This window comes from Cinclus cinclus, chromosome 11 (assembly GCF_963662255.1).
Source record: "Cinclus cinclus chromosome 11, bCinCin1.1, whole genome shotgun sequence".
Lineage (NCBI taxonomy): Eukaryota > Metazoa > Chordata > Aves > Passeriformes > Cinclidae > Cinclus > Cinclus cinclus.
Window position 1 is genome coordinate 21,124,517 of NC_085056.1, and position 23,791 is coordinate 21,148,307.

Sequence of the window (23,791 nt, forward strand, 5' to 3'; positions counted from 1 at the left end):
GCTTTTAGCAGCTGCCTGTTCCCCAGCTTGGTGGAGGAACTCTTGGGTGAAGGGCTGGGGCATCCTCTCTCTACCCTGAATGTCACCAAAGGAAGCTCCTCTCTGCTGCTATAGACTGGGGATAAAATCAGGATATTCCCTTGTGTCCCTTAGCCACAAAGACTAGGATTGGATGAGTTCTTCAGCCAGTAGGACCAGGTCTAATATCCCTGGCTCTTTTATATTTGCACCTTCCTAGCAACAAAAGAACAAGCTCATGTTGCTTTCACCAAGTCTCCTTTCGTGGGATCTGAGGAGATGGGGAGGATGATGAGGATCAAAGGAGGGCGGGAGGCTGACTTTTCCCCCTGGTTTTGCACTGCAGCATATCATGGGGCTGTCACACCCTCTCCTGAGCCCATGGTGGAAGTGACTGGGAGCCCTATCTCTCAGGCTGTCATGCGCCACCTGGGCATCGACCCATCTTCAGAGAGGCATGAAGCACAGCAGGACAGAGGGATTGTTGTTATTGTCCATGGGCCACCCCGGTCAGGTATGTGAGCTGCAGCCCTGGGCTGCAGGGAGAGGGGCAGGCAGGAGGAACACATCCTGGTGGACCATGGTGCTTAAGGCAAAGTCCTCAGCTGAACAGGAGGTGGAGATGATCCTCTTGGCTCTAGAATTCAGAGCTTGTACCCACACTCCAGCTGCCTCCCTCATGGCCTCCCCAGAGGGACACTTGCTTTCCCACTGTCCTTTTTACTTCAAAATCTTGTTTGAGGTTCTTCCAAGGCCTGTCCCTGTAATTCCTCGTATGCAAGTGTCACCAAGCAGTCCTCCTCTCTCTCAGGAAAGACAGAGATAGTGGCAGCCCTGTGTCACTATTATGGCACTGCTCACTTGTCCATTGACACCATGGTGAAAGAGGCCATTGCCAATGATCAGAGCCAAGCAGGGCGCCGCGCCCAGGAGCTTTGCACCAAGGCTGCCATGGAGCTGAGAGGCGAAAACCAAGATGATGCTGGTAAGGAGAAATGCTGGACCCAGAGCCAGTGCTTGAAAAACCCACCATGACTGTCCGGGAATGTGAGTGAAATGCATCTGTAGCTCGTCTTAAATAAAAAAAATTAAAAAAAAAATAAAAAAAAATAAAGAAAGAAAGAAACCATTTATAAGGGCTCAGTCAGGGGTTCTTTCATAGCCCCCTTTCCCCTTTGCTGCCGTTCTTGGCACATGTTCATTTTTCTGCGGGTGGTGAAGCACTTCTGTCTCTTTCCCAAATATTTTATATTCCCTCAAAGCTGAATCAAGCTTGCTCTCCATGGGCAGCAGGCAGAACTGCTGCCCACTCTAACAAGGAAAAAGCCTTCTGAAGTGGCTCATTAAGCACAAGAGGACTGACTGTGGGTTTAACCTTGCAAAGGAGAGGAAGGGAAGGGCAACCTCCCAGAGGAATTTCCAATGAGACATGCTACAGATGAGCTCTTTTCTCCAGAGATTTACCTATGCCCATTGTCAGGGAACACAGCTCATGAATGCTGGGCTGTTCTCCATGTGAAACTAAAGACTTTAGTGAAACTGACTGGGAAGTGTGTACCCTGAGCTCTGCAGGGTGAGGCAGACCTGGCTTGGTACAGGGGGAAGTTTTGCATCGCTTGGTTTTGAACCTGGCTGGGTTGGGGGCTGGTGGAAGGAAGAAAAGTCTGGCTTCCAGCTGGGGTTTTCCCACAAGGAGGATTTCATTTCAGTGGAGACAGATGATACAAGTAGGGTAGGGCTGCAGGTCTCCACATGAGAATGCAGGATGGGTGCCGTGTATGGAAAAACAGTCATGGAGGACCAGTCTTTGGCTTTCATCTGCAGGGCAACTGCTATGCAAGCAGTGTCACTTGCACGCACAGTTGTTAGGAGGGACATAGTGCTGGCTTTAAAATCAAATATGGGATGGCATATTTTATCATGCTGTTAGGATAAGGAGGGAAGGAGCTGCTTCTGGGAAACAGTGCTGCCAGTGCCCAACAGACTGGGGAAAAAGTGCCACATTCCTTCAAGGGCCCAGGGTTATGCCCACTGTGGGGAAAGGTGCCTAATTGTTTCTCAAAGCCCTCCTGAACCATCTGTCCCTTGTGCAGGTAAAAAGCCTCTGCTTACTGCTCAGACCAAGAATAAACAAGCCTCTGGGGGAAAAAACAACATGAAGAAGAAGAGTTCCAAAGGCAAGAACCCTCCAGCAATAAAGAAGAGGAAGCCAGCCAGCAAACCCAACAAAAAGGACACCAAGGTAAACATGACCTGCCCTGGGACCTTTGCATTGTCTTTGAGATGGGCGGGGGCTCTTATGTGGGTCCATAGTGCCAAGCCCAGCTGGCAGGCTGGGGATGACTTGGGCTGAGAATGTGCTCTGGCAGACAACTCTGACACGGCTACTGGAGTCCGGGCTAGCTCAAGAGAAACACTGGCACCACAAAAGGTGCGGGGAACTGCCTCAGTGTGGGTTTACTGCAGGCAGAACCTTATGTGCCACTTGCTCAAACGGTATAATAGCATCAGAGGTCAGGCAAAGGAGAAAAGGGAAGGCTCTCAGCTGCTGAGGTTCCAACAAAAGGCTTATTAGGCCTGAAGGGAGCAGGAGCAATAGAGCCCCAAGCACTGCTGTGCCCGGGATTTGTACCCACTGGGGGGGTGGGTACAAACGATCAACCAATAAGGAATTCTTAGGGGACGAGTGAATGGCAGGGTCTAACAAAGTACAAACCAATGAGGGAAGCCGGGGGGGAGGGAGAAAGGGTGACATGGGCCAATGGGGCCAATGGGGCCAATGGGGCATCGAGTATTAGGGGATTTCCAGGGGGGCAGAGCAACAAGGGATTGGCCCAGGGTATTCTCAGAATGACAGGGAAGGTTTGGGAACAAGGGGTGGGGAATGTCAAACAAGGTAGTTTCAGGGGCGGGTAGAACTTAGGGATAAACCAACTTGGGGAAAACACAGAAAACGACACGGAAAAGTAAGAACAAGCCATTATGACAACTTTAACAATGAACTGAATGAAACAAATATGCACCGCAACAAACTCCACTGGTTCTCAATGGTTTACTGGCAAGTATTGGCTGCAGGCAGTAAGCAAAGTGCTGGGAGGCTGCACTGGGGGCTTGCAGACTCAGGTCCCTGCTGGCCAAGAGATGGGCCCTTCACCTGGAGCTCCAGCCTGCACTGCAGGGTTGTTCTACTCTCCACTAGTGTGAACCCCCAGCTCCGAGCCCAGCAGTGGGAATTGTTCAGGGCTTTCCACCGTGGTTTATTTTCCTAACAATGCTCCACTTTACAGTTCACAGATTCCGCTGCTCCTGCACCACAGCAGCTGAACATCATCAGCAGTCATGGGGAAGATCTGAACTGCTTGAGCTGTGTGCTGCCCGAGGACCTGTTGGTGGACATCCTCTGTGAGAGGCTGAAGGTGTGTGGGGTGGGGGAAAAGGAGACGTTCCTGCTCTGGAGAGACAGGCAGAGGGGTATGACTTGGAGAGGAGGAGGAGGTCTGTACGTGCTGCTGGAGGATCCTGGACTGTGTGCAGGGAACCTTGGGGGAAGCTGCAGATGCCCCTAGTTGGCAGAGCCTAAGGACACATCCAAGCCGTTCTTAGCTAATGCCCTTGGAACAAGGATAGCTGGTGCCCTGTGACATCTCTTAACTGTCCAGCTGTGAGCCCCCTGCGTGCAATGGCTGACTTGCTCTTCCCTTTATTCTCAGCATGAAGACTGCTCCAAGGGAGTGGTCTTTGATGGCTTGCAGAGCCTCTTCACAAGCAGCCTGGAATCTTCTCTGCTCTGTGTATTCAAAGCTGTCAACAATCGTCATCATATCTACATGGTGAACCTGCATCAGGATTATGCTTCCTGGAAAGCCAAGGAGGAAGCTGAAAGAGAGAAGGAAGGTGAGATATATCTGTCCCTCTCAAAGCTTCTCTCTCAAGCCCTCAACTTTATCTCTGTGCATCTGGGTTTGCAGCCAGAGCTTGTAAGAAATGTTTTTATTAATGTTTCTACCTTCGACCTCAGTGTAACCAGCACTCATCTCAGAGTTGCAGGAGATCTGAGGTTTTAAGACTCACCCAAATCTCTTAACATTAAAGCGTGGGCACGAGTGCAAGCTGCTGTAGCTCAGTGACAAAAGACTGTCCTCAGCCTTGGTGCGCTTAAGCCAGGCAAAGCACAGGAGCTCACTGCCCAGCCATAATTTGGGTGATTGTCTGATTTTTGGAGCAGGGATATGAGCTCCCCAGCATCTCCTGGTATGATAGGCTGGGTTGGGAAAAGCTGTGAATCCTTGCGGCTGACCCAGAGCACTCAGCTCTGCTTCTGGTCACTCATGGTTTCTCCTCTGGTTTGTGCTAAAGAATGGCAGAGGAAAAAACCTATTCAGAGGAGCACAGAATATGTCTTGCAAATGGATGAGGATGAGGATGATGCCCTTCCTGAGAAGAAAGCTCTAGTGGACAAAATAATACCAGAAAGGAAGTGTATACAGAGAGAGAGGTGAGTAAGCCTTCCATGGGTTACTGCTCAGGGTAGTGTCCCTGCAGGGTTTCCCTGCTCCAAGGACTCTGAGCTCAGAGGTGTTTGATAGCAAAGGCCAGCAGCAACACAGGACGGCCACTCTTAGCTCCCTGGCTCCCAAGAGAGGAAGGATCTTCTTCTGCTGAGATAAAACATCTTCTCTATTTTAGTGGTGAGCTCTCCCAGTTTAGATGCTGCCTGCAGGGAGCTGGGCTCTGGGTTTGCCTTGGCACTACCTGTAGAAGTGTCTTTATGATGTTGATTTACACCTTCTTCATCATCCCTCTTCTTCACCCATACAGTGGGATTGTGGTATGGGTAGGTGTGGGGCCCAGACAAACCCTTGGTGCTGGTCTTGCCACAGATGAGGTCCTTGCAATGCTGATCTGCCAGGGTTCTCCTTATGGTGGGACACCATCCATAAAAGCTCATGTCCTTTAGGCTCCCCTGCAGCTGCAGCAGTAGGCAAACCCAGGAGAAGCTCTGCTCCAGCAAGGTAGCTCAGCTCAGATCACACAGGAAAAGTGTGGAGCTGGGAGAGGAGGCTGCTTAAAGGAAGCCTGTGCATCAGGACTTTTTTCAGCTCAGGCTGAAGTTGGTTTCATGGGGAGGAGACGGACGAGGCTGCTTCAAATAGTTTCCATGGCAGATAGCACCAGTTTGCCTTGGTTACAGCTGGGTTCCAGCAGGAAATCTGGCTGACAAGAGCATGTCTTGCAGGAGAGGAGTTCCTGCAGCCTTTGCTGTGTGACTGATAGGATTATTGTCATTAAGGAGCAGGCTATGCCCAGGGAGAAGTGGGGTGAATGAATTGAGTTAGAATTGTAGGAGGGATAAGCAGATGTTAGCAATTTGTGATCTGGTTTAAACTGGGAAGTCAAGAGATGAAGGGCGTTTTCAGTCATCAGTGCAGAGAGCTGGTGGATCAGCCTTTGCAGTGTGATGGGGTTGTCTGGGTGTGCCTTAAGAGGGAGGTTGCACAGTCGAGACCTTACGATGGCAAAGCTTAGGTTTGGCTGGTGCTGGAGGGCCTCTTCCACCATTCCCCTCACTTGGGATGTTCCCAATTTGTGTGGGTGGAGGAAGATTGTGCTTCTGCCTGGCCTCAGGGTCAAGCAGTAAAGTGCAGGGCCAGCCAGGACTAGTGAGCCTAGGTTTGTGGTGGTGACTCTCAGAGATGAGCGCAGGTTTGTGGTGGTGACTCTCAGAGATGTTTTCTATTTTGTTTGCTGAAGGGAGCTGAAGCGGCTGGCTCAAAAGCTTGAGGAGGAAGCAAAAGCCTTAGAGGAGGAAGAGAAGCGGAAGGAGGAAGAGAAGCGGAAGAAGGAAAAGAAGGATTTCTCCTTGGGGAAGCAGCCTGCAAAAACATGGAAGAAATTAAGGAAATCCCCAGAGAAGAAGAAAAGCAAGCCCCCAGAGAGGAAGGAAAGCAAACAGCGAGAGAGGAAGGAAAGCAAAACACCAGAGAGGAAGGAAATCAACATTCTAGAGAAGGAGGGTACCATAATCACAGAGAAGGGGAGACCGAAAGCCACAAAGAAGGACGAAGCCAAAGCCCCAAAGAAGAGGGAAACCAAAGCCCCAGAGAAGTTGGAAACTGAAATCCCAGAGTACTCTGCTGAGATGGAGAAGAGGTTTCAGATCTATGAGTCATCGCAGCAGGACAATGCACAGGTTTTCTCCTCCTGTGACAGGATTCAGGGTTCTGTACAGTTACCTGTGATCCAGAATGGAAACACATCCCAGCCTTCAGCTGAAAACAAGCTTCACAAGACCATAAAGCCTCAGGAGAAGGTGGAGAAGAAGCCTGAACAAAAATGTGGAGGCCAAAGGAGTCTTCAGTCATCTCATCTGGAGACACGAAGCGAAGTTGCAGAAGGGACTGTCAGAGATGAGCATGTCGGGGTGTGGTGCTTGGACATCCAGGTCACAGATCCAAAGGCCATGATTAGGGAGATCCTGAGGGATGGGAGGCTGCCAACAAAAGATAAGGTAAAACCTTGCAAGGCTCAGATTTTGAGCTTGCTGTGGTCTTGGATCCTGGAGTATTGTGTCCCCCCAGGTGACAATGGCACAGAGCCTTGTCCAGGCACCTGATGATGTTCCACAATGACTCTGTAGCATCTGTGTGGATGGGGAGGTTATCACCATCCATCCCTCAGTGGGCAGAAAGTGGGAGTGCTCTGTGTACAAGTATCCCATCTGTTCAGAGTTTCCCAGCCTGGAAATCATTAGAAATGGTCCCAGGACAGGGCAGCTCATGGTCATTGTTTTCTTCAGCTGAGTCACTTGGGAGAGGTTTCTGTCCCAGTCCTGCTTGTAGCTCTTGCCTCTGCTCTGGAGCCTGCTCACCCCACTGGGCATAACAAAGCACTTGTATACTTCAGATAAATCAAAAACCCCATTGCCAAAAGATCAGTGCCTTGAAAGAAGGAGCTGTGAGGATGAAGGCAACAGAAGTATAAGCAGGATTTTCTCTTCTGTTTTAGATGCTGAGACATCTGGGACTGCATCCCGAAGGGCCTCCCCTGCCCCCTGCTGCTGTCTTCTCCGTAGTCAACTACCCAGAGGAGTGGTTGGGTTCTGCAGAGTGTGTGAAGCCCTTCACCATTGTTGCACCGGAAGGTGCTGCTATGGAAGACAATCGGGTGGGTGCTCCAGTGGTGCTGGCACTGAAGGTGCCAGGGCAGGGACCAGGCTAGATGGGGGCATGGGGGACAGGTTGGATGGAGAAGGATCACTGTGGAGAGGTAGTGAAGATGTGATGGGGCCCCGTGTCTGCAGGTCTCCTTTCTGTCAGGGATGGGACAAAAGCGACAGCTCTGCGGGAGACAGAGCAGTTCTGTAAGACAAGAGGGAAAAAAACCACCTAAAACTGTCAACTTCCTTTGAGAACAGGGTCCTGAAGTGAGAAGGGGTGTCCTAGGTAAAACAAACACCAGTAAGGAAGACCAAGACCCTGGGCAGGTGGACTTATTTGTTTATTTATTCTCTCTTCCATTGGTTGAGAAATACCTGCTTTGCTTTCCAGGATGGGGATGTCTTAGGGCTCACCTGTCCCTCCCTTTTCTCTCTCCCCTTAGGCCAAGGCCCCAGATGCCAAGGGCAGTTCTGCCGAGGGCCAACCAAAGACACATAAAGCAGCCAGCAGAGACAACTCTCCAAAGGAGAACCAGATCTCCACACACAGAACAGAAAGTCCCCAGGATTCCTCTGCAACCAGATCCAAAAGTGTGCTGAAAAGAGCCTCAACCCCCACAGAATTCCACAGGTGAGCCACATGGGAAGAGGTGATGCCTCTGCTTCTTGGTCCTCTTGCCAAACAAGGTCCGTCATCCCCAGCTCCACAGTGACCCTGTGCCAGTGCCTCCACGGGATGGCCAGTGCACCCTCCTTGTTTCATTTGCTCCTTAGCAATGTCTGAAGCCTCCTCTTTAATTGCCAGGCTGAAACGGTACCGATGGATAGTGCCTGGCCACGGTGAGGTGGAACTGAAGGTCCACTTCTCCACCAAAAGGCCAGGGAAGTTTGAGCACACGCTGAGGTTTGAGCTCGTGGAGACAAAGCGCCAGTACGAGCTGCCCTGCAGTGGCACGGGCGTGTACCCCAGCATCAGCCAGAACCCGCGGTAAGGCTGGCCCTTGGCAGCCTCCCACACTGCTGCCCCCTGAACTCACAGCCAGGGCTGCCCCTTGGTGCTTCTGGCCTGGGCAGGTGGTGCTGCTTGAGGTCACCCAGCATCTCTTCCTGTGCTGGGAGCTGGGAAGGCAGATGGTGCCTCAGCCACCAGGAAGGGTTATGGCTTTCTGACTACATTTCCTACTTGGAGCATCTCATAGTTCCTTCTTCCCCACTTTCTCTGCCCAGGCTGGTGTTTCCACAGTGGAGGGAGACCATGGAGGCAGATGAAATCATCTTCAAGGAATATGTTGAGAGCACAAAGCAATTCCACTTTGGACCTCTGCTGTGTGGGAAATCAAGAGAGTGGTATGTGCTCCCTGCTGGGCCTTGTTCTTTCCTGGACATGCTTGGAGAGACATGCTGTCCTGCTGGCACAATCCAGGGCAGTCCCCAGCAGAGTCCTGGGAGACACATGGGATTGAAGGACCACAGATGTGTGAACTTGAGCAGATAAGAGGCAAATGGGCCTTGGAGGAGCTGCTCTGCCTACCCGGTGGGTGTCTTGGTGGCCGCCTTGGTGGCCAGAGCCGCATGCTGCTTCCAGACCAAAGGAGACTTGGGGGGCAACTTCTGTCCCCCTCCACATCTCAGCTTCACCCTGTAGGGAATGAACTGTATGGTGGTTTTAGAGGTGCTTTGAGCTCTGCAGGTAGCCTGATTGAGCAATTCTTCTGTAGATGGTTTTGTGAACCTTTCATTAATCTGTAATTAATAATAAGATTTATGGTTCACCTGCCAATGGGTGTCAGGGGGAATGTACAGCATCATGTACATTTTCCTGTGATGACATTGCATCCTCACTGCTAGGTAAAGTCTGCCTAAACACGCTGTCATTGAAGCTATTGTGTATTTCTACTTTTACTGTCATTTTTTTTTTAATTTTAAGAATATTTAACATCAAGTTCTTGTCTCCATGGGAGCTCTGGAGGGCTAGGTCTATTTTGGCAATGCAAGGAAATGAAATCCCGATAGTTAAAAAAAATAAAAGACAGTTGTTAGCCAGGTTGATGGATAATCTGGGATTTCTCTTTGCCTCTTTAACCCTTTCACTCCAAAGTAATCTCCACACCTGAGAGAAGGGTCGCTTGTTATCTATTTGCATTCCTCTTGGGAATTGGTGCTTTAAATTTCCTTCTCAGATGCTGAGCTAACGCATGAAATCCAAAGCAATTTCATGACTTTTATGAAAGAGACTAACTAAAGCTTTTTTACAAAAGAAAGGAGTTTAAAGAAGGAGTTTTCTTTCTTTATACCCTGCAGGGAAGGCACCCCATGAAGGGGAAAGAACCCATGTGCCTGGTGTACTGTTGTTTTTCTAGGCACCTTTGAATTTATATTGTATTAAAAACTCTTGAAGTGGCCTGAGCATCATCAGGCTTCTGGGGTGGAGGCACCAAGTCCAGGGGAAGGCATCAAAGTAAGGCAAGGATGAGCACACGTCCATGCCCCTGACTGGGATCCATTTCCCTCACTTGTTTGTTAGAACTGGGTCTTCCAGCACCGCTTCTTTGGGTGCACATGGAGCTCTCCTCGACGTGTGGCAAAGGCAACAGTCTCCTCTGCAGCCTTTTCCCCTTTTGTGGACAGGTACAAGGCCCGGAACTGTCCCGGCAACTCAGAGAATTTAACCATCCTCAACAACTCCCCTGTGGATGCAGAGGTCCAGTTCTCCTTTGAGAATGATGGGAAAGCAGAGACATTTCTTTTGGACCCTCCCAGCATGACACTCAAACCAAAGGAGAAGCAGGTAGGAGGAGGGCAGGTAGAGCAGGCACTGTACAAGTGCCCAGGAGCTGCTCCTCCTGCTCACACACAGTGCTCTTTCTATTTCTTTCTGTGGGGCCGGGTGTAGGAGCTGACCATTTGGGCATACCCCACTTCCCCTGGCTTCCTGGAAGACAAACTCATCTGCTGCATTGAGAAGAACCCAGACCCAGTGGTTTTCAGCCTGTGCTGCCATGGGGTGCACGTGATGCTGGAGGTCAGCCCCCTGGAGCTGTCTTTTGACAAGCTGCTTCTGCACAGGTCAGTCCTCCCACAAGCACTCCAGGACTTGTGACAAAGAGAAAATGTTTGACCTGGTTTCCCGGGCATGGATGGAGCTGCTGCAAGTTGCATTAAGTGGTGAGGCTGGTGTGACTGTCCAGCAGATAATGCCAAGTGCCTTCCTGTCTCTGCAGGACTGACAGCAGGACCTTGGTCCTGAAAAACAACACCCTACTGCCCATGGCCTGGAAGCTCACTGGGCTGGATGACCTTGTTGAGGCCTTCTCCTTGTCACAAGATAACGGCATCATTGATCCCCGCTCAGAGTTTGATGTGACCCTGAATTTCAAGGCCGAGCAGATTGGCAGCATTGAGAAGACCCTGCGACTAGAGGTGAGAGGGACTGGGCCCTGCCCTGCAGCTGTGTGCTCTTAGGGGTGGACTCAGGAAGAGCTGCACCTGACAGATTCAAGGGTGCTGTGACCCCAACCTCTGCCTCTACACAGCGTTTGCCAGGACGTGCAGTGCATCCACATCCCCCCAGATAACCAGACACTGCATCCTGAGCCTGTACCACAACCACTTTGTCCCTGTGAGTGGTTGAAGGCTGTTGTTTGGTTGTACAGACTGCAGTGTTATCTCTGCATTCCTCCTGGACTTTGTCTGAACCTCTTGCATAGTGCAACAAACACTCCCGCTGGGATTTTGTTCCCCGTGGTTTAGGGGCTGAGTTTCAGAGAGGGTGCAGGGTGATTGGAGAGGCATGTCAATGCCATCTGCTCTGAGACACCTCACAGTTCTTGTGGTTGTTCTTACATCCCTGTGCCTCTCAAGGATGCTCTGGCAGCAGTGTTCCCTGCTATAGGAGCACAGATTTGGGCTGATAGGGCTTTTTTTCTGCAGCAGAATCCCACTGGGGCAGGCAAACAAAGCTTGTGAGTCCACCAACATTTGTGAAGCCAGGGAGACCACAGAGGAAGCAGCCAGCAGAGACAAGGACTTACAGGCTGTCTACTAAAAGAATCATCTGAACAATGTTTGTTTCTTGCTGCTTCAGGTTTCAGATACAGGAAACGTCCTGGGGATTGTTCAGGCTGAAGACATTGAGATCTCTGCAGAAGTCTGTGATGTTTCTCTGAGCATCGACATGCCTGAAGGTCAGTGGATGCCTCCCAAAGAAAGCAGTCCAGGTGCACTGCACTGCCTTGGGAGGTGGGAGACCAAAGCATTTGGGATGGGATGGGATGGGATGGGATGGGATGGGATGGGATGGGATGGGATGGGATGGATACATAAAGCACATACCCTGCAAGCTGTGTGTAATAAAACCTCATCAGGGCACTGACAGCCTTAAGTCCCTCCTCTCTGACCTTTCAAGTGTACAGCTTCACGTGCAGATTGGATTTGGGGGCTTTGAAACCACAGAGATGTGAACAGGCAGTTGGCAACTGCCACAGGCTCAGCACAGCATATAAAGTAATTGGATTTGTGCTTGGAAGTGAGGAAATGGAAGCCAAGCTCCTAAGGCTTAGCTACTAAGCTTGCAGATATTTTGAGTAAGAAGAGAACGGGTAGACAAGTAGCTGAAAACACTTTCAAGAACAGAAACTTGCTGAAAAGGGTTTTGTGCCAAGACCTCCATGTAGCTTGTGACCTGGTGTATTCTGCAGCAGCTCACAAATACCGTGTTTGACCTTGTTCTGCGGGTTTTCTGCAGGTCCAGATGGAAGCTTGGAATTTGGAACCATTAATGTCCTGGAAAATGTGAAGAAAGTCCTGAGTCTAAAGAACAAAGGGATGTACAACATTGAGTACTGGTGAGTCCAGCTGCCTGGTAGTGAGCCTTTCCTGGGGTCGCCAGGCCTGCCTTCTGCCTCTGTCAATGGCTAGAACGTGTTTCAATGCTGGCTACCTCTTGGTAAATATCAAACTAGGGCTCTCTAATCTCAACTATTATACCAGAGAATCCAGCAGTTCTCCACAGCCCAGGAGGAACCCAAAGGAGAGTCCCAGAAATGTCAGCCACTGAAATGCTGAGATTCATTGCCTTTCTTTGATGGTCACCTCCTTTCTCTTTCTGAGGCTCTGTAAAGAAGTGAATGAAAAATTTTGGTGTCAAGGGTTCTTGCAGTAATCTCATGATTGCCTGCACTCTCTGTCAAGATCCAGGATTCCCTGAGCAGAGTTGGACTCTCCCTTTTCTTTTTTTTCCCTGGTCCTATACAAAGTCCTGGCTGTGCTGGTGGGATGTATACTTTTAACTGCAGAGATCTCCATTCCTTCCCTTTCTCCCCTTCAGTTTTGTGCTGAAGAATGCAGGTCCCAGGATGCAAGATTTGGCATCCCACTTCACTATTGAGCCTCAGTCGGGCATGCTGATTGCCTCCCAGCCTGGTGTGAATGTTGAGATGGTCTTCCACCCCACAAGGGAAATGCTCCTCAAGAACAAACCCATCCTGTACTGCCAGGTGAGCCCCCTGGGCCAGGCTCTGTTATCACACGGTGTTTTGGGAGCATCAACAGGATAGGTATCTAAAGGAAGGAAGGCTTTAACTGGAGAATCCTCTCTCCTACATACACAAAGTCTTTCAAAACCATTGGGAGGCTTCCTAAGTGGAGCTGAGAATCTGACTCTGGAGGAGGTGCTTAAACAGGGAGGGTAAATTGATGGAGGCCTGGGGTGGAGGCTGGCGACTGGGGTAGAGCAAGCTGGCCTCTTGGCTTTGTTTACCACCCCTTCCTGTGCACACAGGTGACAGATGCCAGCTCAGGGGAAGGAAGCCAGACTGTTGCCACCATCCCAGTGAGGGTGTCGGCAAAAGCTGTGTACAGCAAGTACAGTATTGAGCCTGCCTCACCCATCAACTTTGGGGCCATGCTCAAGGGCACCAAGAAGACCCAGACTGTTGTGCTGGAGAACAGAGGCATGCTCAACTTCAAATTCCACATCCTCCAAGCACCCGAGGATGCATCTGCATTGGCAAGCAAAAGGTATGAGAAGCCCTGCACCACCCTTCCTGTCTGAGGAGGCACCACCCCATGGCTGGTATGTGGCAGGCAGCCAGGAGACCTGGGCTATCATCCATCTGCATCCCTGGCTTGGGGAGAGGGAGCAAAACATCACCTTGGTGTCCCCATGTGTACTATGAAGCTGGTGGTAGAGCTGCTCTCTGCAGCACTGGGTGCTGCAGGCTGCTCTCTGGGAGCCATCAGCAGCAGGAAGGCTTTCCTCTGTGGGGAGGAAAGCCAGCTTTGACCTCAGAGAAAGGCAGGGGAGCTCAGCATGACAGACACCTCTGCTTTCTCCTTCCTCAGCTCAAAGCAAGAGGAATCCTCTCCATCAGGAACAAAGCTGAAATCAAGCTCCTTGACACAGGTGGGTGACTCCTGCTCCCCAGCAGTGCTGCTGCAGGGGATGTGAGAACATGCTGCTGTGCCCAGGCTGGGGGCTGATCACCACAGGGTGGGATGTAGTCTTCAGGATGGAGTCCTGGATGTGCTCAGTCCCACTGACAGTCCTGTACTCTGGCTCAGACCTGGAGCTGTGGGGTCAAGAGAGGGGAGCAGGTCCTGTGTTTGACAGCTGCTAGCCAGCATAGGTGTGTGAACACCACAGAAGCAAAAACATCCCCCACTAAACTCCCAGTCCACAGAGCTCAGAACACATTGCTTTTTCTTCTACCCAGTCCCTTACCTCTCTCCCATCATTTCTCACAGCCATTTCTACTGTCCTGTGTTACCTCTGGAGGTTGAAGGATCACAGCTACCACCTTCATTCTGTACACACAAACTCCTTTCTCTCTGTCACTTGTGACATGCTTGCAGCTCCTCTTGGCTTGTTGGTCTCAGCCTGGAGCTGCCTTTGGGCCATGGATTCATCCTTCCCTGCCCTGGGACTGGGTACTTGGCCCCAGCTGGAGGCCAAGGCAGGACATATTCTTTGTTGGGGTGCTCAGGGCACAGCTATTAGCCATCAGCCTCTCTTGGAACTTTTTCTGCAGGGTTACCTCAGTCTTGGCATGTTCACGGTGTCCCCCTGCTCCGGCTCTGTCGCTCCATGGGGCCAGCAGAAGATCACAGTGGAATGCCTCGCAGGGCAGGAGGGGACATGTGAGGGGCAGCTCTACATTGACATCACAGGCAGAGACCCCAAGGACAATCCCCTGGGCATTCCCTTTACCCTGATTGCCGAGTCCTGCCTCCCAGGTACGTCCTGTCCACAGGTTCCCTTGGTCACACCCGCTGCTGATCAGTACCTCAACTTGCTGCTAGGTTAGGCACACTAGCCCTGGTGTCCCACCTTAAAATCCTTGAAGAGGTTCCAGCCCTCTTCAAGTCTACCAGTGGACTCATCCCTCTCAGGCTGAGAGGGATGCATGGACGGATAAAAGGAAAGCACTGCTCTCTAAGACTGAGGATGACTGAGCTCCATCCTCACAGCCAGCTCCCTCACCCAAACCTGGGTTTAGCAGTCACGTCGGCAGAAGGGGCTCATCAAGCCTTCTGAGAGGCCAGCAGGGTGCAGATAAATTCATCAGGGAGGCTTTTCCACGCTCATTCCTCTTGTCTGTCCACAGCACTTGTTGAGGATGTCACGTTAACCTTCGAGGAGTACCCGATCTGCAGCAGCACCAACCTCAGCTGCAAGCTGCGGTCAGTCAAAGGCACGGGTCTGTTTGTCAGAGAAGAGAACAAATTTGTCTTCACCAAGGTTCTGGTTGGGCAAGAGGCTGAAGCTCATTTCAGTGTCTACAATACAAGTGGTCTGCCATGTGACGTGGTCCTCTCCAACAAACCCCTGCCTGGAAAGGTAAGATCAAGAGGCCAAGGTGATGGCTGCCCTCTAAAGCCCTTGTGAGAGTTTGTTTTGTTCTCCAGATGGATTGCTTCCTGTGGCCCAGACTAGTCTAGCTTAGTGCAGGTTAAACTGCAAGGGAGAGCAGCAGAGCCAGGGAACAGCTGTGTTGAATTTTGCATGTCCCAAGCAAGGTTTTGGCTCACACCTCTGGGTCTTCAGTGGGAAGCACACTCAGAGAGGGGCTGTTATGAACTGACATGCCAGGGCTCAAAGCAGAGCATTTCCTCGGGCTCCCTGGCTTTTCCTTCTCTTTGAAGGCCAGTTCTAGGTTATTTGCAGGGTTTTTCCTTGCAGCACCCACCTTCCATATATGCTGGGGCAGCTGCCAGCACTCAAAACACACAATGCTTTAGCACAAAGTCAGCATTCCCTGGGAGAGAGGGAGCCTGCCTCGGGAAGCAGGAAGGATGACACACTGTCTGGGGCTGTTCTCAGTAATGCATGTACGAATACAACCATGTCATGTTGAAAGGTGCCTTCTCCTAACTTTTCTCTCTGGGTTTCCCCAAGGAAAAAAGCCCTATCAATAACATTTTCAAGTTGTATCCTGACACGATGTCCATTCCTGGCTCATCCAATGCCATTGCTACGGTGACCTTCACCCCACTGGAGGAGCAGAACTACAGCTGTATTTTCAAGGCTTCCCTTGTCATCCCAAAAAGGTAAATTGCCAGTGGAATACTGGGGGTGGCCTCGCTGAAAACTGCCTCTCCACTGGGAAGGCACAGATCTCTTGTTAGCTCTAATGCTTTCAGTAGCCTTAGGCAGAGTACTTGGCATGAGTTGATCTGGGAGGCAGTAGCTGTTAGAAAGAGCAGAAAAATGAGGCTGATGGTTTAGCCTGGAGGAGGAACTATGAAGACACAGAAATATTAGGTAGCCAACTGGAAGTTACTGAGATGTGCTGCAGCTGAGCTCTGGGTATCCAAGGACAAAGGCTAAGATGAAGCAGTTTGGTGCCAGCCTGTCAGCAGTCAAAATTTCCTGTTTGTTTCTGTAAAATTAAGTGATCCTCTGTGATTCCCTGACATTCATTAAGCTGTTTTATATGAGTGGTTGGAGCTGGTTTGAAAGAGGAGCCCAGTTCCTCTGCCCTGGGACCTCTCTAGTGGGGCTTTGACCGGTCCTTCCTCAAGCCTTTAGTGGCTGAATTGGAACAAGAGAAGTCTCATTCCTAATACAAAATTGCTTTTTTACTGTTCTTGGAAATTATCTTTATTGATGGTGATGATTTACTTTTGCCTCCTTGCTTTTGTACTGCTTCCCTGCTGTGCTTTTGCTTGTTGCAGATGTCTCATCTCCCTGCAGCCAGGGGATTTGCCATATCTCATCTAGTGCCTCATTATTTACCTGCTGTACTGCATGATTCAATTAAGTGAAATTATAACTGTTATTGTGGAAGGCTCTGGCTCTTTGGAGCAGATTCCTCTTGTGAATGGCCCTGCATGGATTGGGAAGAGGCTGGTGGGGGGCTGTGTTGTGGGGTACAGGGGCACCAGGCAGGGAAAAACATTGTGGGTGGCGCTTGCTGCTTCCCTTGCCCAGAGAGAAATGGGTTAGTGCCAGCTGAAATTGTTTCTGTGCCTCTCCTGCAGCTCTGTGCAAATTAAGCCCCAAACCCTGACCTTCACCATCAGTGGGAAGGGGCATGAGCCACAGGTGACAGTCGTGTGCCCAAGTGCTCACAGCAAGAGGGGAAATGCTGTGCTGCGCTTCAAGAGACTCCGGGTGGGGGATACAGAGATGCTCCCCCTGGTCATCCATAACAATGGCATCGTACCTGTCAAGGTGAGAACCTGCTCAAGGAATGGTCTGATTTGGGAACAAATGCCTTTGGCACAGGGGAAGGGTCCCAGAAAACATGGCACACCTAAGAAGAGGTGTGAGAAATTAATTTTAAGCAAGTGACTGACATCCAAGAAGGGAGTTCTTGGGAATTTTCCATCCAGTCTTTCTTCTTTAAGTTAAACACAGGTGGAGTGGTGGTGGAGTATTTTCCCCTATTTCTCATCACCTTTTCTTCTCACGGTGATGTGTGATTTCCCAGTTCCATTAGATTGCATTTGATCCTAGTTTACTACATTTCAAGTAAACTTAGTTGTAGTTTAATTACATTCTGCTCATTACTTTCTGTCCCGTTTGGTTCTGTGTTAGTGGTATCCAGATGTCTCTGAAGACCCTTTTTTTCCTGGCTGGTTTGCCTTAACCTATTGTGCTAAGGGCTGTTTGTAGTGGGAGTGGTGCTGGGTTCCCCTGCGGGACCAGCAGCACTGCGGTGTCAGTCCCTGTGCCATCCTGTACTCACACCAGTATCACTGTGCTCTCTGTTCCCTTTTCTCAGTTTATGTTACACCTGGAGGATGAGCACGGAGCATTCTTCTTGAAAGGCAGGGGCTCCACACTCGAGAGATTCTACACTGAAGATGTGGAAGAGGACTGCGTTGGAAATGGTAAATTTATTAACCATGAAGCGTGATCATGCACAGAGGGAAAACATGTGCCCTGCTCTTGGCTTCTCTGAGCAGCAGCCAGATGTTAGACACAGTTTCTTTCCTTGGGCTCTCTGTCCCCCCAGCTTTTCTTGGAGACCTTCCTAGAAAGTTGTGAGAAGTTGTTCAGTTCTTCTAGACACGGTGGGTTGAGCTGTGGGGGACTGTCACTACCTCAGTGGACCCTCTGAGGTATTTGCTGCATTGGGAAGGTACCAGCTGGAACAGATGCAGCCCCTGAGCACACAAACAGCCAGCAGAAGCCAAAAGCACTCTCTGGCTCAGCTTTCCATATGGCTGGAACTGGCTGGAAGCAGATGGAATGACAGCTGGGCATCAACGTGAGGTTCAGCTGCTCTAAGTGCTGATGTGTCTGGAGGTGGCAGTCTCGTGAACATAGGAAGAGGGTTTGGAACCACTGGGGTAGAACCTGTGCTTAGAGGGCAGCTGGTTTCAACCTCTTCTTCCTCATATATCCTATGGAAGTATTTCCTCTGTAGAGCTGTATCACTTAACTCTGATTTCCATTGCTGTGCAGAGAGCAAGCCCCCAGAGAAGCCTTTCTTCCTTCTGCATCATGGGCAATCGACAAATATTGATGTCATTTTCAAACCCACCTTGACTCAACATCTGGAAGGGAAGATTTGTGTGTTACTGGAAGACATCTACTCTAAGAAGACCCTAATAGAGCTGGTGGGTGAAGGCCACAAGGATGAATTCACCCTTGATGGACTAGAGGAAGACACAGATGAGAGGAGAGCTAAGCGCAGTCTGAAGAAAGACATTATTGATGGTAAGAGAGGAGAGGCTGCCAAGGTGGAGCAAGGAAGAAGAAAATATCTGATCAAGTGTGTCCTTTCTCTAGCCAGGCCTGGGCTGTCAGCCATGGGACTTGGTGGCCCGTGGCTGTGGCAGCCATGCATGCAGAGCAGCGTGTGCCGTGCTGCATGTCGCTGGCTTAGGGATGTGTCAGAGTGTTTCTCTGAAAGTGGTGGGATGGGGAGAGGCCTGGGGAACTCCCTCCCACGGGGAGGAAGGCTTGGAGCAAGGAAGCATTGAACATACAGCTGTCTGTGCACATGAAAGGGGCGGGTGGAGCTCCCTGCATACTGAGATCTCTTGCTCTCCTCCTTAACAGCTGTCAGATTGAATCACATCCAGTTTGGGGACTGTCCTGTCGGGAGGCCCTACCGCAGGACCTTCACCATCACCAACCATACCAGTACGAAGGTCATGCGCTTTGAGTGGGAGGCAGACGCCGCATTCCAGTTCTCCCCCAAGGTGAGCGTGGACTGCTCTCCCTTTCCCCATTGCTCAAGCCCTGCCCTGCTGTTCCTGGGTGCTGGCAGGGAGTCCTGACATAGCAGTGATAGCCACTTCCAGTGCCATCCATGTAGGAGATGCAGTCCCTGGCTTGGCTGGGCCAAGGCTGCCAGCCTTGCAGAAAAGGCTTCACGTTATGGGAGGTGGCACCTTCTGTTCACACTTTTGTCTATCAGAGTTCACATAAATCCACACCGAGGTGCAGATTCCTGGCACAGCATCTCACCACATCAGTACCTTTCGCTGTCAGTCCTGCCCTTGGCAGTGCTTCCTTCCAGTTTGGTCTTGACTGCCTGATTCTCCCTAGATGGGACACCTCCACCCTGGATGTGCCAAGGACATCACAGTCACCTTGAAATCAGATGTCCCAGCCACCTTCAGGAGGCACCCTGTGAAATGTAAGGTGATCAAGACCAACTCTGAGCTACCACAAAGGAAGGTTGAGGACTGGGAGGACCGAATGTGCATTGTCACAAGGGAGGATACCACCAGGAAAGACATGGCAGCCAACCGGCCTGTGAAAAAGAAGGTAAGGAGCACAACGGCAAAAAAGCCAACCCAGCTTTTACAAAAAGAACCACCATAACACCATCACTGTTGGTTGGCTGAGCAGCTCCTGCTTCCTCTGGACATTGGGCAGCAGTGGGGTTCACCAGCAGTGCATTCTAGGGGAGATGCAGTGACCTCATACAATCACACAAGAGGGGGAAGCCTTCTGACAAGAGACCTTTAGCCACACACAAACTTTCAGTCTGTGGGGTTCAGCAGCAGTGCATTCTAGGCGAGAGGTGGATGCACAGTGACCAGATAGAAACACACAAGAGGGGAAAGCCTTTTGACAAGGGACCTTTAGCCACACACAAACTAGAAGTCTGTGCCACAAGCACAAGTGTTGCAGCCCATGTTGAATGGGAGACAACGTTATATGATTTTATCCCATTTAATGGTGTTAGAAATCTCTTCATCTCATTTGGTGCCTTTTCACCAACGAGCAGTTAAGTCTCTTGCACTATGTCTCTTCTTTTGAAGTGGAGAGAAATACACTTCTGCTGCACATACTGGTGAACTCCGAGTTTTGTCTGCATGGATACCAGAGTATGGTTGTGGTCTCTGTATTGTGGGGGATATCTCATCATGGAGTAGCCCAGGCTCAGTATGACAGAATGGAGGAGTCTGGAGAAGGATCATCTCCAGAGACTCCTGCTTTTATTGTCATTATTGCCAAACATACTCATCTTGGGTGAAAGTCCTGTCCGAGTATCTGGACCATTTTAAGGCCTCTAAACCATCCTCTTTTCTGTCAGCACATCTGCAGTTGGAGACTTTCCTAGTGAGATCTTTCACTTCCCAAAGTGCCCACTCCCAGCTCCCAGCAGTGTGGCTGTTGCTCCACACATGACATCTGGAGAGCACTTGCTCCTAAGACAAGAAGAAAAAGGTGCTTTCTAGAGGTCTTCAGTCTTGGGGTTCTCTATCCACAGAACTCCAGCAGGCAAACTCAATCCTAATTGTGAGACCTGCTGGATTTGTAGGGGACCAGGAAAAAAAACAGTCCCTCTACAAGGCTGAAGTAGAGGGACTGGAATGCAGCTATAGTCTCCATGGATATATTAACAGCTGTGGTAGTGATTGCTTTGATCAACAGGTAGGAACAACTACTGTAGCGGATCAGTCCCAGTCTTGTCATCTTTCCAGGAAAGTAAAAGTGAATGGTCCTTTCTAGTCCCTCTGTGAGGCTGATCTTGGAGGCCAAGAGATTCCCTTGTCAGCCTGACTTTCTGGGCTCTGCTCAGTGATTCTTCCCTCCTCTGTTTGCAGATGGTCCAGACAGCCCCAGAACCAGAACCGGCACCGGCTTACACTGTGGATGAGAGCATCCAGGAGGCCAAGGTGTACCTCAGTGCTGTTGTTGGCTACACCGAGTTCAAACAGAACCTGATAATGGTTCAGCTCAAGGACACCTTGCCCAACCAGACAAGGAAAGACATGTGAGTGCTGGAGGCCAGCAGGGCCCTGTGAGCGGGAGCTGCCTTTGCCAGGGCTGAGCCAGTGCCCGCTTCCCCGAACTCTACCCCAGCCAAAACCAGCACAGGCCCATTTATGTGCACACAAAGCCAAGCAGGAGACGGTGGTCAGCAGAGGTTCAGTGCTGCCATATCTTTCTGCTGAGACCAGCCATGGGTTTGTTTTTACTGCATGTCACTTGTCCTCATCTGCTCAAGAATAAGTTTGCAGTCAAGCCAAGACCTAAAGTGCAGAGTAAGCCTCTTAGCTTCAATGTCCTGGGCACCGCGTTGGCCCTTTCTTCTTAAACTTCCAGACTTGGAAATACTTTTTGGGCCACCCAGGACAGCAGTCTGAGCATAGTAGAGTTGCCTGGAGAAGAAGATGGTCCTCAGCAGAAAGTGGTACCAGGAGTCCATCAGACAATGTTATTGCACTATTTGCTTTATATTTATTGGACTTGTTTTATTTTTTTTATTTTTATTCCTCCTTCTTGCTTTTTAGTTTCAGGATACACAACACAGGAAATATAACCCTGGAATACAGCTGGATGGAAGCTGCAGATAGTAAAGCAGTGAAGAAGCCATACTCAACCACTCGGACGGGTAAGGGCATTTCACTTGGTGGCTGAGGGCCTGGGGAGAAGACCCTGCCACTTGACCCCGAAACATGAATTGCTTTTGCATCCTTGTCCACACGTCCGCTTTGATCAGCATCTTCCCCAGTGCAGCTGGAGAGTCTTCTCCTTGTCCCCCTCTGCCTTTCCACCCCTTCTGTTCTTGCTCTGCCCATTCTGCTCTGCAAAGGAGCTGAGCCAGCCACTGGGAAGAGCCACACGCTGGGTCAGGACCTGGAAGGGGGTCATCTCTTTGACAAGTCTGAGACTGGGAAAAACAATGGTGTAATGAGTGAGCTGCCCTGCAGCCTTTGTCTGTGTGCAGTTCCCCACTCCAGGGCAAATGTAAAGTCACTGTCTAAAACCAACTCTTCTCATTTGGCACAGGAGTGTGTTCTGCAGGCAGACCCTGCTCCCAGATGCTCTATTTCCTGCTGAACGTACTCGGCTAGAGATGTTCCAAGTGCATTCCAGATCTCCTCCACCTACCTGCAGCAGGAGGCAGAGTTGCTGGGAACATAGGATTTTGTCTTTGAAAGGTGTTCTCTTCTTCTCTGCAGGTCAGTTCCTCTCCTCCACTCCTCTGAGGCATCACAGAAAGCTGCCGCATCCTTTCAGATGGCAGCAGGAGCATCCTTTTGAGATGCATCCTTCTGGAGTGCGGCAGCTTGCCAAGAAGCAGCAGCAGTCCAAGCAGCAGCAGCAGGATTCTGAGCAGCAGCAGCAGGATTCTCAGCAGCAGCAGCCCAAACAGCAGGACCGCTCCAAGAAGCTACAGCGCTTCAAACAAAAACACCTCTCTGTGCAGCGTTTTAGTCCCTCCCTGGAAATCTGCCCAGATGACAAAAAAGACCTGCCACTGTTCTCCATCCACCCCTGCCACGGCATCATCCCTCCTGGCCAAAAGCAGATCTTTCACGTGCTGTTCTCCCCAAAGCATGTGGGGAAGTTTAGGACCAGCATACTCTTCAGGTGAGCAACGTCTACGCACTTGCCCAGAACTCCCGCTTCGGATGGGTATCACTGAGTCACAGGGTGGCATGGGATGGAAAGGACCACAGTAGGTCATCTGGTCCCACTTCCCTGCTCAAGCAGGGCCAATCCAGAGCACATGACATGGGGTTGTGTCCAGAGGGCTCTGGAATAATTCCAGTGAGGGACACTCCCTCACTGTTGCCTCTCTGGGCAACCTGTCACCTGCACAGGCGAGGAGTTCTTCCTCAGGTTCAAGTGGAATTTCCTGTTCAGATTCTGCCCATTGCCTCCTGTCCTATTGCTGGCCATCACCAAGCACAGCCTGGTTCATCCCTTAAGACCCTCCCTTCAGTCCCTCTGACTGGGATGGGGAGGTGGGCTTGGAGACAGGCAGCCCCAGAGAGGCAGCAAAACACCCAGAGGAGCACAGAAAGATCATCATCTGGCCTTGCTAGGGAGACACTGTGAAAAGACACTCTATGAAACATTAAGCTCCTGGAGGGTTGCAAAATCTGTAACGAGAGATACGGGGACCAGCCAGTCCCTAGCTCTGCTTCCTTTTGGAACAAGCAAGGCCTGCTTCTCCACATGGAACCCCATGTGCTGTGGTTGGTCCCCAGGCACTTAGCTGGTCATGTTGCTGCCCTTGCACCTCTGCAGCCTCCCTGCAGCGAGTGCAGTTGTTTAATTTGCTGCTCACTGCTTGCACAGACAGAGGATGCAACATGGTGTGCAGTGCAAGGAGACAGAAAAGTGGCTGGCTGGAAATGTTCATCTGACTAATACCAGTCCCTTTCTTCCTAGGACTCATAAGCTGGAGCCGGCTCTGAAGAAGGTAGAGGTGATTGTGAAAGGCAGAGCCCAGGAGCAGGAGTGTCTTGATAAACCAAAACGCTCTGCGTTACGGCAGACAGACAAAGGCCAAGGACCCAAGAAGCAGGTGCACTGGAAACTAACACCTGAGTGACAGCGTTTGTGTTAGCTGCAGCATCCAGCAGGAGCCAGCAACATCGTGTCTTCTGCTGCTGATGGTCTCCCACCCTTCACCAGAGACCTCTGCAGCTACCCTTGCAAGCTCCAGTGAACACCTTTATCCTATCTTTAATTACCTAAATTAATTAACTAATTTTTAATTAAACAGTTGGCAATAAATTGTTAATTGTCAGCTTGTCTTGCTTGGAAAGACAGGTGTCTGCAGGATCTCTCTAGAATGGAGAATGTGACCCCCTTCCCTCCAAATCATTCTAACTTTGAAATGAAGGTGCTTTACAGCAAATTTACGGGAAAAGGAGTAACAGTGCTTTTCTAGGATGTCTAGCCAGGCA

At 50.6% G+C, this 23,791-nt stretch overlaps 1 protein-coding gene across 1 annotated transcript in view; it reads left to right on the plus strand.

Annotated features, from left to right (window-relative positions):
• The window catches only part of LOC134048156 (hydrocephalus-inducing protein homolog), a 75,082-nt gene extending 51,532 nt beyond the window's left edge, over nucleotides 1-23,550 (plus strand). Inside the window, exons 37-70 of the mRNA XM_062499756.1 lie at nucleotides 365-532; nucleotides 761-1,003; nucleotides 2,112-2,260; nucleotides 3,336-3,434; nucleotides 3,729-3,912; nucleotides 4,375-4,513; nucleotides 5,770-5,832; nucleotides 6,229-6,526; nucleotides 7,024-7,182; nucleotides 7,618-7,805; nucleotides 7,980-8,162; nucleotides 8,402-8,521; nucleotides 9,803-9,962; nucleotides 10,068-10,240; nucleotides 10,396-10,594; nucleotides 11,259-11,358; nucleotides 11,919-12,018; nucleotides 12,501-12,669; nucleotides 12,954-13,192; nucleotides 13,517-13,577; nucleotides 14,203-14,407; nucleotides 14,779-15,011; nucleotides 15,570-15,721; nucleotides 16,697-16,847; nucleotides 17,401-17,509; nucleotides 18,087-18,341; nucleotides 18,687-18,829; nucleotides 19,179-19,400; nucleotides 20,690-20,859; nucleotides 21,380-21,480; nucleotides 21,682-21,783; nucleotides 22,331-22,463; nucleotides 23,271-23,406; nucleotides 23,455-23,550. Of these exons, the coding sequence (XP_062355740.1) occupies nucleotides 365-532; nucleotides 761-1,003; nucleotides 2,112-2,260; nucleotides 3,336-3,434; nucleotides 3,729-3,912; nucleotides 4,375-4,513; nucleotides 5,770-5,832; nucleotides 6,229-6,526; nucleotides 7,024-7,182; nucleotides 7,618-7,805; nucleotides 7,980-8,162; nucleotides 8,402-8,521; nucleotides 9,803-9,962; nucleotides 10,068-10,240; nucleotides 10,396-10,594; nucleotides 11,259-11,358; nucleotides 11,919-12,018; nucleotides 12,501-12,669; nucleotides 12,954-13,192; nucleotides 13,517-13,577; nucleotides 14,203-14,407; nucleotides 14,779-15,011; nucleotides 15,570-15,721; nucleotides 16,697-16,847; nucleotides 17,401-17,509; nucleotides 18,087-18,341; nucleotides 18,687-18,829; nucleotides 19,179-19,400; nucleotides 20,690-20,859; nucleotides 21,380-21,480; nucleotides 21,682-21,783; nucleotides 22,331-22,463; nucleotides 23,271-23,406; nucleotides 23,455-23,550 (5,402 nt within the window). The remainder of the gene's footprint in view (nucleotides 1-364; nucleotides 533-760; nucleotides 1,004-2,111; nucleotides 2,261-3,335; nucleotides 3,435-3,728; nucleotides 3,913-4,374; nucleotides 4,514-5,769; nucleotides 5,833-6,228; nucleotides 6,527-7,023; nucleotides 7,183-7,617; nucleotides 7,806-7,979; nucleotides 8,163-8,401; nucleotides 8,522-9,802; nucleotides 9,963-10,067; nucleotides 10,241-10,395; nucleotides 10,595-11,258; nucleotides 11,359-11,918; nucleotides 12,019-12,500; nucleotides 12,670-12,953; nucleotides 13,193-13,516; nucleotides 13,578-14,202; nucleotides 14,408-14,778; nucleotides 15,012-15,569; nucleotides 15,722-16,696; nucleotides 16,848-17,400; nucleotides 17,510-18,086; nucleotides 18,342-18,686; nucleotides 18,830-19,178; nucleotides 19,401-20,689; nucleotides 20,860-21,379; nucleotides 21,481-21,681; nucleotides 21,784-22,330; nucleotides 22,464-23,270; nucleotides 23,407-23,454) is intronic.
• The last annotated feature ends 241 nt before the right edge of the window (nucleotides 23,551-23,791 follow it).